The sequence below is a fragment of the Heptranchias perlo genome, chromosome 2 (genome assembly GCF_035084215.1).
Source record: "Heptranchias perlo isolate sHepPer1 chromosome 2, sHepPer1.hap1, whole genome shotgun sequence".
Taxonomy (NCBI): Eukaryota; Metazoa; Chordata; class Chondrichthyes; order Hexanchiformes; family Hexanchidae; genus Heptranchias; species Heptranchias perlo.
In genome coordinates, this window is record NC_090326.1 from 107,602,850 (window position 1) to 107,618,589 (window position 15,740).

Here is a 15,740-nt window from a genome sequence, read left to right on the forward strand (position 1 = left end):
CCAAATAACTCATTCTTCCACCGAAACATACAATCCCATCACAGCATCTAACTGTTGTTTGAATGGTTCCAGAGTTTTGCCTACCTGGAAGGCTATTCCAGGTATTAATTGCTCTCTGCAGGAAGAAACGCCATGGAGGTGGACTTCAGAGGAGGGATAGTGAAAGAGCATGGAAAAATTGTGTCAAACGCCATGGAAAAGTCAAGAAGGATAAGGAGGGACAGTCACAGAGGATGTCACTAATGACTTTGATCAGGGTGGTCTGAATGCTAATGGATAGGGGGAGTTACAGGATAAATAGGTATTGAGTTGGTTGGTGAACAATATATTCAAGGACAAGAGTGAGAAAAAGGGAGGGGAGAGAAAGAAGGTGGTTGGATATAGGCTGGAAAAGAAAAAAGATGGAAAAAAAAAACTTGCATTATCTAGCAATTTATTGCCACATCTTCTAGATGTCTCAGTGCTCCACAGTCAATTTATTACTGTTTAAATGTAGTCACTTGTGGGTAAATGAAGCAGCCAAATTGAACACAACAAATGAGATGAACAACTCGGTAATTTGTTGGTGTTGGTTGAAGGACCAATGTCAGACAGAACACAAGAGCTCCCTGGCCATCTTCAAATAGTTCACCCGAACAGGCTGGTTTAATGTTCTCATCCAAAAGATGGGAGGTCTGACAATGCAGTGCTTCTCCAGTACTACATTGACGTATCAATTTATATTACGTGCTCAAGACTTGGGGCCCGGAATTAGGAGGAAGGCGGGTTGGCGCGTGGGTTCCCTGGGCGGACTGCACACCCACATGGTAGGCTCTCAGCTGGAGGAGCCCACTGATGCTGCAGACAATAGGCCACCTGACAGCATCGGGGAGGGAGGTGGGGGAGGGAGGGAGAGGATGGTGAGGAGGAGGAGGAGGAGATCTTCCACCCAGCGGGTGGGATGAAGTGGCCTGCTTCTGCCACCGAGAAGGCTTGGCTAGAGGTGGCAGAGGAGGTCACCACCACCACCACCACCAACATATCACGCACCTGCATACAGTGCAGGAGGCGCGTCAATGACCTAACCAGGTCAGCCGAAGTGAGTACACTTACTCATTCCCCTACACTCCGTCTGCCACATCACCGCCCCCACCCCACATCTCCTTCTGCACTGCCAACACTAATCTATCACATCACTCCTCACACCCACTCAAAACTCATCCTCATCTTACCTGCACTTCCTCACCTCGCCAGTACTCATCCCACCACTACCACTCAACCCAATCCTCATACAATCTCGTGGTTCTGTCTCATACTCACCCTCTCATGCATCTCTTTCAAGGTCAGCCTCACCCAACCTGCCACTACCTGTGCTGCAGCCACAGGGCATGCATCACATGTGTAATAGGAAGCGCAAGGCAAACGTGTCGTGAGCATGAAGGGGATGCACAAGGGTGCAAGGGTGTTTGAGGGTTTGTCATGGTTTTTAAACTTATATTTGATTTCTGATCAACTCATTACATATTATATTGTCACCACTACTGCCACGTCTTGGACATTCTTGACTGGCTTGTGCAGTAAGGCCCTTTCATGAGGTTCTCCATGAACACCCTTGCTGCCATCCATTGGGTCACCCAACAGTGGGTGTATGTGTAGTTTCACGACTACTTTGTGCAGGTGCCTGTTGCGCAGCACTGTGTTGTGTAGCTCCACGTGGCGGATGTGGTCGGCGTGCCTGGCGAGGCTGGTGATGTTGCTCGTCCTCCAATGGAGTGATGAATGCAGCTATGGAACCCCCCCCCCAATCCTGATGGTGAGTGCGAGGGGGTCCGCAAAGTAGGTAAATGTGTTTGGACAGCAGAGTTTAGAGTATGATTTAATAATTTTGAGTGTGGAGGCAACGATGTGGCAGGCAAAACTTTGTCTGAGGTGACAGGGTGCCCTGCTGCAATGAATGAGGAATTCCCAACTGTCAAGGAATCCTCTGCATCTCCCAATGGCTGCTGACTGAAACATGTCTGCAACAACAGTGTTTCTCACAGCATGGGAAACATGCTGAGGAGTCCAAAATCACATCCCTGCTAAAATCTCTTCCCAGCGAGGTCTATCAACGACCTCAAGTACCTCCCTAACTAACTAAACTGTTATCCCACCGGCTTTAATTGCTGGTGGGTGTCCCGCATGCGGGGGCTGCGCGCGCACCGATTCGAGTCATTGGGGAACTCTGAAGTGGGCGGGTTGGAGCCGGGCTCCAGACCCACTCCGGGATTCCCCAATTTTAGGTACTCCCCCCGCCACAAACGCACCCGCTCGGCCATCCTAAAATTGACCCCTTGGACTCCAGCTTGAACTCAACGTTCTGACTCAGAAGCAAACGTGGTACTACGGAGCCAAACTGATAGCCGATTTCTTTGAGCAGGTGATGACAACAGCAGTCCTGAAGGGTGGAGGTGGAGGGTTTCTAAGCTCACATGCAAATAATGGAAACTCTGGGTAGAGATACACAAATCACTAAATGTAGCAATGCAGGTTAACATGGCCATAAAAAGGCAAACCAAGCACTGGGGCTCAAGTCTATAGGGATCGAATTGAAAAGCAGATAAGTTATGTTAAACTTGTATAGAACCTTGGTTAGACCACACGGAGTACTGTGCAGAGTTCTGGTCTCCACATTATTAAAAGGATATGGAGACATTGGACAAGGTGCAAAAAAGATTCACAGGGATGATACCAGATCTGAGAGGATATACTTATCAGGAATGGCTAAACAGGTCGGGGCTCTTCTCTAGAAAAGAGAACACCAAGGGTTGATCTGATAGAGGTCTTTAAGATTATGGAAGGGTTTGATAGGGTAGACAGAAAATGTTTCCACTTGTGGGGAGTCCAAAACGAGAGGTCATAAACATAAGATAGTCACTAATAAATCCAATAGAGAATTCAGGAGAAACTTCTTTACCCAGAGTGGTAAGAATGTGGAACATGCTACCAACAAGGAGTAGTTGAGACAAATAGCATAGATGCATTCGAGGGGAAGCTCGAAAAGCACACAAGGGAGAAAGGAATAGAAGGGTCTGCTGATAGGGTTAGGTGAAGTGGGGAGGGAGGAGACTCGTGTGGAGCATAAATGCTGGCATAGACCAATTGGGCCGAATGGCCTGTTTCTGTGCTTATAGACTCGATGTAACTTGGGTGAGATAATGTCGGATGAGATAATTTTAATATATATTAATGACCTGGACTTGGGTATAGAGGGTATGATTTCAAAGTTTGCAGATGACACAAAACTCAAATGTACTAAACCATGTGGAGAGTAACAGACTTCAGGAGGACAGACAGACTGGTGAAATGGGCAGACACATGGCAGATGAAATTTAACACAGAAGTATGAAGTGCTACGTTTTGGTTAGAAGAATGAGAGGAAATATAAACTAAAATGGTACAATTTTAAACGGGATGCAGGAACAGAGATCTGGGGGTGTACGTACACAAATCTTTGAAGGTGGCAGAACAAGTTGAGAAGGCTGTTAAAAAAGCATATGGGATCTTGTGCTTTATAAATAGAGTCAAGGAAGTTATGCTAAATCTTTATATAGCACTGGTTACGTCTCAGCTGGAGTATTGTGTTCAATTCTGGGCACCATATTTTAGGAAGGATGTCAAGGCCTTAGAGAGGCTGCAGAAGAGAATTACTAGAATAGTACCAGGGATGAGGGTCTTCAGTTATTTGGAGAGACTAGAGAAGTTGGGGTTGTTCGCCTTAGAACAATGAAGGTTAAGGGGAGATTTGATAGAGGTGTTCAAGATCATTATAGTTTTGATAGAGTAAATAAGGAGAAACTCCAGTGGCAGTAGTGTCAGTAACCATAGGACACAGATTTAAGGTGATTGGCAAAAGAGCCAGAGGCGACATGAGGAAACATATACAGACATATACAGCGAGTTGTAATGATCTGGAATGCACTGTCTCAAAGGGTAGTGGAAAAAGATTCAATAGTAACTTTCAAAAGGGAATTGGATAAATACTTGAAGGGAAAAAGTTTACAGGGCTAATTTGATTGCTCTTTCTAAGAGCCAGTACAGGCACAATGGGCTGAATGGCCTCTTCCTGTGCTGTACCTATTATGATACTATGACTAACAGGCATGACTCACGCTAGCAAAAGGAGGGGAAACAAAAAAATTCCATCACTTTTAAAAAGTAATAAAGTTTATTTTGTTTAGTTACCTCGTTACATTCATCCACCAGGATAAAGAATAGATCAAATCTCGACATAATCGGAGCACTAAGGTTTACATTCTGTTTCAGAGTCTTGGATCGATCGTACCTCCCACCTATTGGATTTGCTGCTGCAAGTATGGAAGCTCTAGCATTCAACGTGGCCTAGGAGACAGTGCAAAGAGTTATGTGGTATAAGTTGATTTGCAATGTTCCTTTACTTCAAATAAAATGGAAGTAGCTCATTTTACTGATCACTGTGGCACACACAATTTAACTGGAGAAAAAAACCTTTATATCGATTAAAGATTCCAATACAAAATAAACAGAAAATTCTGGAAATACGTGGGTGAAAAAAAGAAAAGATGGGTCACTTTTTTTTTTGAGTAGATGTGCTTTGTCAGAACTACTAAGTAATTTTATTGTTCATAAGCTAACAAGATCAAATTTTTGTTCCATGCTAAACACATTTTTAAAAAAAACTGATCACTCTTATTGCTGAAAGACACTTGTTTGAATAAGTTTTTGTAACGTGCTGTTTGTTCACACTGCTGCACGTCAGAGTGGGCTGTGGAAAAATTAGAATTGAGGGAAAACACCATCAATTTTGTTCACTTTTCAAAATATGCAAATTATTGAATCTTTTGCTAAAATTCTGGCTTTAAAATCCTTATGACTCAGTATATTGATCCACAGAGTAGCTAAGCCATACAAATCAGGAAAGCCCCAGCTAGATCTGTCAAGAGGCAGTTGCGTGCTCTAGTTTACCTCAGTGAAGCCCAGGAAGCAGATGGGTGGGGAGGAAAGTCAGCCAGCGGTCATATTCCTGATCATTATCCAGAAATCCCTATTGGAAATTTTGTGCTTTCGTGAAAAGCAGAACACTCAGTTGAACATGCACAGTTGAACAACTTGCTCATACAAACAGGCCAGGCCGACACAAGTAATGGCCACTTCGGCATGGTACAAGGTGATATCCATCACTCTTGAAACAATCTCTCAGTTCGGGAGAATGGAATGTAGTTCTATTTCGAGCACCTGATTATCAGGATTAAGCTTTCCTACATCAGCTATAGGATAAACAGATTCATTTGTGATCTGGGATATCTACCTGCAAATAAACAAATAGAACAGCCTTTAGCGATCCTTTCAAAGTTTCAATAGCTGCCCTGTAGCCTTTTGCATGAACATTTGAATATATACAAAACGCAACAGATCAGAACACTCCCAAGCTGACTGTCCCAGGATACCACCAGCTCAAGTCCAGGAGTAGAAAAAATAAGTATGGTTAGTTGAAAGGCAAGTAATAAACTGTTCACTTTATAGCCCACATCTCATCAGTAAGCTGCATTACCACGATTGGAGTGTTTGTAAAAGGGCTAATGAAGCCACAGCCTCATTAAATTTCTGTTGCCAAAAAGGTAACCATCAAGATGGCTGACCAGGAAAAAAAAATTAACCGAAATCACCAATAGGAACAGTGTGGCATATTTTTATTATTATCGAGGAGGGTTCTATAGTTAGTTAAATCAGGGTGATATTTGGTTAGCTACATTACTCTATGTTCACTTGCTGTCTATAAAACAGCTTAACAATTCATATCTGGCCTTGTCTCACTAAGATGTTTCAGTTACCTTCAGAAAGATTGTAGAAGTGCACAAAGACATGTGAGAAAGACACTATACAAGTTCAGATCACAAGAAGGTCTCAATATTACACCTTTGATTCAAATATATATCTACTTTTCCCTTAAAAGATGCAATAGTCTGTGCCTCAACTACTCGGTGGCACAGCATTCTTCTGCCAACAACTCTAAAGACATTTCACCTACCCTCCTTTTTCTCAGACTATTTAAAATTTTTAAAATGCAATCTTACATAGTTAACCAGTGTGCTATCAGAGTAACTTAAATCACCTAATGAGTTTTCCAAACGTACTGTGGGTCTACATGAGAAAAGTTAACCCAGTAAATTGCTATAATCATTCGCCACTAATACCAAAGGTTGTGGGCCTGCCAATTAACAATAAAACAAGAGAAGTGCTGGCTAAATAGGAAGTATAATCTGTTGTGTCATGTCAAGTGAAGTGCTGACACCAACACCCTTAGTAAGGTCTGGAGTGTGGACGAAAAGCAGTTCTATCCTCAGAGGAAATTATGGCTTTAGCTACTGAACAATTCTGCTTAATACAATAACAAAAGCAAAATACTACATATGCTAGAAATTTGAAATAAAAACAGAAAATGCTGGAAACACTCAGCAGGTCAGGCAGCATCTGTGGAGAGAGAAACAGAGTTAACATTTCAGGTCAATGACCTTTCATCAAAACGCCACAGATGCTTCCTGACCTACTCAATACAATGGCTGGCATCAGGTAGCTTTCCTAAAGTTTCAAACCTATTGAGGCTACATTAATATTAAAGATCCCAAGCATCAAATCCTTTCACAAAAATAGAAAATCAAATCAAGAGTCGTCACCCCAAAGATCATGCCCTCGCTAGCAGAGTGTGCCACTCTGGCTGCAACAAACATCCAACTAAGCTGGGCTTAATTATGTACTTGAATCCTTGAAATGGAGAAACCAATTTTTTTCAGGACAAAGGGTGAACATCCTCGATCGACACCAGGTGGCAATATTTCCATTCCTAATTATATTGTAAGCTCATTTTATGAACCAGACAAGAGGCTATAATTATTTGGATGAGTGGTGCTCTAGTCCCTTGGGCTGAGAGGCTCTCTGTTCAATAGCTACAACACTCAATATAACTTGCTTTTCCCACCTTTACACCAGCCTTTGTAATTGAAATGGTTTGCTGTTCCATAGCTTCATGAATTGACACTTGATCTTTCACATCCATTTTATCGAATTCATCAATGCAGCACACGCCCTGCATAAAGCAAATATTGATAATTTAAGAAAGTATGAAATAGTATTGTGGATTCCTTTTGTAATTAAATTTTGTTTTCCACTAAAGAAAATTAATGTATTGACTGTGTAATAGGAGCGAGATGACCGTCACTAGTCTGATTTTTTGCTTCTCCCAGGAGAATACATGGCACCGGGTGGGTAGGGAGTACCTGTATTGTGATGCATAATCAGACTATATAATGCATAAGGCATCATGACTGCATGGCACAGGCTGGATAGAATTATAGAAAGGTTACAGCACGGAAGGAGGTCATTTGGCCCATCGAGTCCCTGCCGGCTCTATGCAAGAGCAATCCAGCTAGTCCCACTTCTCCGCCCTTTCCCCATCGCCCTGCAAATTTTTTCCTTTCCAGTACTTATCCCATTCCCTTTTGGAAGCTGTGATTGAATCTGCCTCCACCACCCCCACAGAGTGCATTCCAGATCATAACCACTCGCTGTGTAAAAGTTTTTCCTCATGTCACCTTTGGTTCTTTTGTCAATCACCATAAATCTATGATCTCCGATCCTTGACCCTTCCACCAATGGGAACAGTTTCTCTCTATCTACTCTGTATACACCCTTCATGATTTTGAATACCGCTATCAAATCTCCTCACAACCTTCTCTGTTCCAAGGAGAACCCCAGCTTCTCCAGTCTATCCACATAACTAAAGTCTCTCATCCCTGGAATCATTCTACTAAATCTCTGCCTCACCCTCTAAGGCCTTCACATCTTTCCTAAAGTGTGGTGCCCAGAACTGGAAACAATACTCCAATTGTGACCGAACCAGTGTTTTATAAAGGTTCATCATGACTTCCATACTTTTGTACTCCATTTATAAAGCCCAGGATCCTGTATGCTTTTTAAACCACTTTCTAACATGCACTGCCACCTTGGCAGATTTGTGCACACATAGCCCCCAGATCTCTGTTCCTGTACCCCTTTTAGAGTTATGCCCTCTAATTTACATTGCCTCGCCTTGTTCTTCCTACCGAAATGTATCACTTTGCATTTCTCTGCGTTAATTTAATCTGCCATGTGTCTGCCCATGCACCAGCCTGTCTCTATCTTCTTGAAGTCTATCACTATTTTCCTCACTGTTTACTACCCTTCCAAGTTTTGTCTCATATGCAAATTTTGAAATTGTGCCCTGTACACCCAAGTCCATGTCACTAATATATATCAAGAAAAGCAGTGATCCCAGCACTGACCCCTGTACACCTCCCTCCAGTCCAAAAAACAACCGTACACCACTACTGTTTCCTGTCCCTTAGCCAATTCTGTATCCATATTGCTACTACCCCCTTTATTCCATGGGCCACAATATTGATAAGCCTACCGTGCAGCACTTTATCAAACACCTTTTGAAAATCCATATACACCACATCAACTGCATTGCCCTCATCTACTGTCTGTTACCTCAGCAAAAAACTCAAGTTAGCTAAACACTCGTCCAAGTGACTGTTAATTCTGTCCCAGATTATTGTTTCTAAAAGTTTCCCCACCAATGAGGTTAAACTGACTGGCCTGTAGTTGCTGGGTTTATCCTTACACCCTTTTTTGAACAAGGATATAATATTTGCAATTCTCCAGTCCTCTGGCACCATCTCCGTATCTACAGATGTTTGGATCATTATGGCCAGTACCTCCGCAATTTTCACCCTTACTTCCCTCAGCATCCTAAGATGCATCCCATCCGGACCAGGTGACTTATCTACTTTAAGTACATCTAGCTTTTCAAGTACCTATCAATTTTTAGCCCATCCAGTATCTCAACTATATCTTCCTTTACTGAGACTGTGGCAGCATCTTCTTCCTTGGTAAAGACAGATGCAAAGTACTCATTTAGCACTTCAGTCATCCCCTCTGCCTCCACGAGTAGATCTCTTATGGTCCTAAATCGGCCACAGCCCTCCTCTTACTATCCGTTTACATGCCTGTAGAAGGCTTTTGGATTCCCTTTTATGTTGGCCACCAGTCTATTCTCATACTCTCCCTTTGCCCGTCTTATTTCCTTTTTCACTCCCCCTCTGAACTTTCTATATTCTGCCTGGTTCTCACTTGTGTTATCAACCTGGCATCCGTCATACCCACCTTTCTTCCGTTTCATCTTACTCACTGTCACTTTTGTCATTCAGGGAACTCTGGCTTTAGTTGCCCTACTTTTCTGCCTCGGGAATGTGCCTAGACTGTAACCGAACTATCTCCTCCTTAAAGGCTGCCCACTGTTCAATTGCAGTTTTGCCTGCCAATCTTTGATTCCAATTTACCCGGGCCAGATCTGATCTCATCCCATTGAAATTGGCCCTCCTCCAATTGAGTATTTTTTTACTTTAGAGCAGTCTGTGTCCTTATTCTAAACCTTATGATACTATGATCGCTGCTCCCTAAATGCTCCCCCACTGATACTTGCTCCACTTGGCCCGCCTCATTCCCTAGAACCAAGTCCAGCAATGCCTCCTTCCTCATTAGGCCGGAAACATACTGGTTAAGAAAGTTATCCTGAACACATTTCAAAAATTCCTCCCCTCTGTGCCCCTTATATTATTGTTATCCCAGTCTATATTAGGATAGTTGAAGTCCCCAGCTATCACTACTCTGCATCCTTTGCACCTCTAATTCCCCTGCAAATTTGCTCCTCCATATCCTTCCCACTAGTTGGTGGCCTATGGAATACACCCAGTAGTGTAATGGCACCTCTTATTTCTTAACTAACCAAATAGATACTGTCTTGACCCTTCCAGGACATCCTTTCTCACCAGTACTGCAATATTCTCCTTAATCAATACTGCCATGCCCCCCCTTTCTTTCCTTCCTTCCCTGTTTTTCCTGAATATCTTGTATCCAGGAATATTTAGTACCCAATCCTGCCCATTTTTGAAGCAGGTCTCCATTATCGCCACAACATCGTATTCCCATGTGGCTATTTGCGCCTGCAGCTCACTAACCTGGTTTACCACGCTTTGTGCATTTACACACATGCACCGCAAACCAATCTTAGACTTTCTTGTACTCGCTCAGTCTGATCCCACCTAATACTGTACTATTACTTGCTCTAGTGCTATTTTTCTCCCCAATCCTTTCTGCCTCTTGTTTCTCCTTTCCATGCTACATCCTGGTGCCCATCTCCCTGCCGAATTAGTTTAATCCGCCCCCCCCTACCCCCAGCCAGCGAACCTCCCCGTAAGGACATTGGTCCCAGCTTCGTTGAGGTGCAACCCATCCAGCCTGTACAGGTCCCACCTTCCCTACAACTGGTCCCAATACCCCAGGAATCAAAAGCCCTCCCTTCCTGCACCATTGCTCCAGCCACGCATTCATTTGCTTTATCCTCCTATTCCTATACTCACTAGCACGTGGCACTGGGAGTAATCCGGAGATTACTACCTTTGAGGTCCTGCTTCTTAATCTCTTTCCTAACTCCTTAAAATCTGCCTGCAGGACCTCATCCCTCTTTCTACCCATGTCATTGGTACCAATATGGACCATGGCCTCTGGCTGTTCACCTTCTCCCCCGAAGAATGTTCTGCAGCCCAGTTCAGTGACATCTTTGACCTTGGCACCAGGAAGGCAACATATCATCCTGGAATCTCTCCTGACTTTTCTCTCCCGCCCCCGTATAGCCGAGTCATCCATGGTGCTCTGGACTTGGCTCTGGCTGCACTCCACAGAGGAACCCTCTCCCTCACAATATTCAGAGCTGGTTAGAGAGAGTGTCTGGCAGTCACCCAGTCCCCCTCTGCCTGCACTCAAGCTACGGGGTGACCACCTCCTGAAATGTGCTATTCATGTAGCTCTCAACCTCGCGGATGCACAGTGATAGAACAGTTGGTCTTTTCCTGTCCACTTTCATATATTCGTGTGTACCAACTAGCAGTTTAGTGGAGTGGAGAAAAAAGGCAGTATGATCTGAATGAATCACAACCTTTTGATAGTGTGTAGTTACATTAATGGGAAGGTGACTGCACACCTTCTCAAGTGACTGCAATCCCGAGATGTACCATTTCCTGTTGTTCAGCTGGAATGAACACTTAAAATTCAATTGAGAGATTCAGTCAATATCCACACAGAATCTCTCCCATTATCCCATTAAGAACAAGTAATTCTCATTGATCTGTAAAGTACATTTTATTGCTGCTGGGTTAAGCAATGAAAGATTAGCATTCAGGCTCTCCAAGTAATTCGTTATAACCTGATTATTCTATTCAGATGGTATTCGATCAGTTAGAATTTTTCAGAAGTTAACCAATATCAGAGTTCTTTAGAAAGTGATTCCTTTGTAGTTCAAGTCAGCAAAACAGTAGCAAATAAGGACAAATACTCACAGAATTAGTAAAATGTTCGTAAAACATTATTCTTTAACATGTCATTACACTATCACTTTTACATAGAGGGGAATGTGTATCAGATATCCATCAACTCAAAGCACGAATCAAATTACCTGATTTCCTACACCATTAATGGCAACACTCCCTCCAGGATGTATTCACACCGCTTGGGTTATGTGCCATATGCAAAGTTTAAAAAGTTTCCAGGTTGTTAAGTGGACCACCCAGGAACCTTTTAAACTTAAATTTGAATGTTTTAATCTGTAAGGTCTGTACTGTTACTCATTACTAAAATGTTAAATGGAACCTTTGATCAGCAGAGCTGTGTGCATGCCAACTTGCATCCAAATGCAAAGCTCCTTTATCACTGGGCAGAGGCCATAAGTCTGTCGGCTGCTGTGCACAGTACAGGTCTCATTGTGAAATCAGTGGCTGCAACATAACGCCCTTAGTAATGATAGTATCAACAACAATTTGCATTTAATAAAGCACCTTTAACATCCCAAGGAGCTTCACAGGAGCATTATCAAACAAAATTTGACACCGAACCACACAAGGAGATATTCGTTCAGGTGACCAAAAGCTTCAAGAGGTAGGTTTTAAAGAGCCTCTTTTGGGGGGGGGGGGGATAGAGAAGCAGAGAGGTTTAGGGAGGGAATTCCAAAGCTTAGGGTCTAGGCAGCTGAAGGCACGACCACCAATGGTGGAGCGATTAAAAATCAGGGATGTGCAAGAGGCCAGAATTGAAGGAGCGCAGAGATCTCAGAGTTATAGGGCTGAAGGAGGTTACAGAAATAGGGAGGGGCGAGGCTGTGGAGGGATTTGAAAACAAGGATGAGAATTTTTAAAAATCGAGGTGTTGCCGAACTGGGAGCCAATATAAGTCAGTGAGCACAGGGATGATGGGTGAACGGGACTTGGTACGAGTTAGGATATGGACAGCAGACTTGGAGAACTCAAGTTTACGGAGGGTGCAAAGTGGGTAGTCAGCCAGGAGATCATTGAATAGTTGAGTCCAGAGGTAACAAAAGGCACGGATGACGGTTTCAGCAGATGAGCTGACAAGTCTGTGTTAAAATGTTTCATTTTTTTCTCTCAATTCCATCTTCAGTAGATGATACTAGGGATGCCGAGACCCATAAACTGTCTGCAAACTGTATTTTCAATTTATTTTTTACATTTAGATTTTCTTTACTATTATTTCACTTCCAAGTGATTATTATTTATGATTAGAAACATAATGCCAAAAAAGCCTCAAGGTTTAAAAGTAGAAATTCACATACATTGTCAGCCAACATCAAAGCACCAGCCTCGATCACAAACCCATAAGACTCTTCGTCTTTTACTACAGCTGCAGTTAGTCCCGCGGCACTGCTGGCTTTCCCGCTGGTATAGACAGCACGAGGACTGAACTCCTCCACGTGTCTGAGGACAAAGAGAAATTTGGACAACAAAACCATTAATTGTTATGTAATATATACAATGTTCAAAGGACACTTGCCCAACAATTCACATTCTGATATCGCATTACAGTTCAAAATACTTGGCAGAAGATGGTTTGAGAATAAATAGTACTATGAATTTTTAATACAGTGCAATTACCATTAATGAGTATAAGCAGTGTTATTTCCCAATAAACCACTCTAGATGAGCTGCAATAATGTTTAGTTACAATGTCAAACATTTGATCCTTTATTGGTGATGCCAGCACACCAACTCAAAGTGAGTTGAACTCACTGTCTGCATCCATCACTGCAGCAGACTTCAGACTTTTTTTTTTAAAAGTCAACTTGCATTTGATATAGCGCCTTCAACATAGGAAAATTCACAATGTGCTTCAAAAGGGTGCAAGGGAAAAAAATGGATGCCTAACCAAGGCAGATATTAGGAGGGGTGTCCAAAAGCTTGCTCAAAGAGGTGGGTTTTAAAACCACCTCTATCAGGTCACCCCTCAGCCTTCTCGTTTCTATGGAAGGGCACGCCATTGGAGGAATTTAAACATGAGAATTTTAAATTTGAGGTTTTGGGGGACTGAGAGCCAACATAGATCAGTGAGGACAGGCTGCTATATACATTTGATTGGAATAGCTACAAAAAAAAGTGTCCAGAGGATAATAAAACATTCAAACTTTGACTCATGTCAACTGAACCACTCAATGAATTCTTTTGCCTTTAATTCTCATTTTTAATTAATTATGTATTTTATGAACGTATGAAATTGACGGGCAGGAAAAAAAATAACTGGTCCATCGAGCCTGCCCCACACCTCATGATGATTGAGGGGTCATGACTAGACACTTCACCTCCCTACCCCCCAAAATGTTTTTCTTTTTGCATAATTTTGGATTTTTAGTGTATCTTTAAAATTGTTAATATTAGGATTGTAATGAAGCTTTAGTAGTTAAGTATTTACAGTCAGAATTTTACAGAAGAGATGGCCATTTGGCCCATCGCACCTGTGCAGGCCCTCAAAAAGCTATGCATTTAATCCCTTTCCACTACACTTGACATTTTCTCATTAAGTATTTATCCACTTCTTTTATTTTATGAACATGGGTGTTCTCACGTTTCTGCTTAAAGCATATTTGCCTTCCCTATGTTTGCTCCCTTTACTTCTAACAACACACATTAGTTTTGAATCCAAATAGCTTATAAAATGTAGTTTTATTACAATACTAAATCAAGAAAACTGTAAACATTGTTAACTGCATTCTAATCAGTAAGGAAAGAACTTTACATCTGTAACTTAATCTGAGCAGTAGTGAGGAAAACCTGTACGAAGGGAAATCTGACTCTCCCCTCCCCCAAGTGAATAAAACCCACTGAAGGTCAGTTGGCTCGGATCAGGCACATTACATCCACCAACACCATCTGCTCAGCTACACAGTTTGCTTATTACAACAATCCATCCATTAGAGCGCAGCAAATCATGTTTTACCACTGTATACAAGAAAAAGATAATTAAGCATGGATTACTAAGACTTGTGGAGTAGTGATGCTTTGTAATGCATCACGCAACATCTATCATTCTACAGTACAATTCCATTATATACAAGACACATAGCTAAACAACTGTGCTTATAACAGAACATCCTCCTCCATTTGAAGGAAGCACTGAGGGTAGCAAGGGCACAGAATGTACTCTGGGTGGGGGACTTCAATGTCCATCACCAAGAGTGGCTCGGTAGCACCACTACTGACCGAGCCCTGAAAGACATAGCTGCCAGACTGGGCCTGCGGCGGATGGTGAGCGAACCAATGAGGGAAAAACTTACTTGACCTCGTCCTCACCAATCTACCTGTCACAAATGCATCTGTCCATGACAGTATTGGTAGGAGTGACCACCGCACAGTCCTCGTGGAGACGAAGTCCCGTCTTCACACTGAGGACACCATCCAACGTGTTGTGTGGCACCATCACCGTGCTAAATGGGATAGATTCAGAATAGATCCAGCAGCTCAAAACTGGGCATCCATGAGGCGCTGTGGGCCATCAGCAGCAGCAGAATTGTATTCTAGCACAATCTGTAACCTCATGGCCCGGCATATTCTTCACTCTACCATTACCAACAAGCCAGGGGATCAACCCTGGTTCAATGAGGAGTGTAGAAGAGCATGCCAGGAGCAGCACCAGCCGTACCGAAAAATGAGGTGCCAACCTGGTGAAGCTACAACTCAGGACTACATGCATGCTAAACAGCAGAAACATGCGATAAACAGAGCTAAGTGATTCCACAACCAACGGATCAGATCAAAGCTCTGCAGTCCTGTCACATCCAGTCGTGAATGGTGGTGGACAATTAAACAACTAATAGGAGGAGGAGGAGTCATACCTAGCACAAAGGAAGATGGTAGTGGTTGTTGGTGGCCAATCATCTCAGCCTTAGGTCATTGCTGCAGGAGTTCCTCAGGGCAGTGTCCTAGGCCCAACCATCTTCAGCTACTTCATCAATGACCTTCCCTCCATCATAAGGTCAGAAAGGGGGATGTTCGCTGATGATTGCACAGTCTTCAGTTCCATTCGCAACCCCTCAAATAACGAAGCAGTCCAAGCCCGCATGCAGCAAGACCTGGACAACATCCAGGCTTGGGCTGATAAGTGGCAAGTAACATTCGTGCCAGACAATGACCATCTCCAACAAGAGAGAGTCTAACCACCTCTCCTTGACATTCAACGGCATTACCATCGTCGAATCCCCCACAATCAACATCCTGGGGGTCACCATTGACGAGAAACTTAACTGGACCAACCATATAAATATTGTGGCTACAAGAGCAGGTCAGAGACTGGGTATTCTGCAGCAAGTG

The 15,740-nt window shown here is 43.0% G+C and overlaps 1 protein-coding gene across 1 annotated transcript in view; it reads right to left on the reverse strand.

Moving 5' to 3' along the window:
* Window positions 1–15,740, reverse strand: part of LOC137334158 (maternal DNA replication licensing factor mcm6-like) — an 82,909-nt gene that overhangs the window by 30,839 nt on the left and 36,330 nt on the right. Inside the window, exons 9-11 of the mRNA XM_067998706.1 lie at window positions 12,716–12,857; window positions 6,974–7,081; window positions 4,204–4,359 (exon numbers count right to left, since the gene is read on the reverse strand). Of these exons, the coding sequence (XP_067854807.1) occupies window positions 4,204–4,359; window positions 6,974–7,081; window positions 12,716–12,857 (406 nt within the window). The remainder of the gene's footprint in view (window positions 1–4,203; window positions 4,360–6,973; window positions 7,082–12,715; window positions 12,858–15,740) is intronic.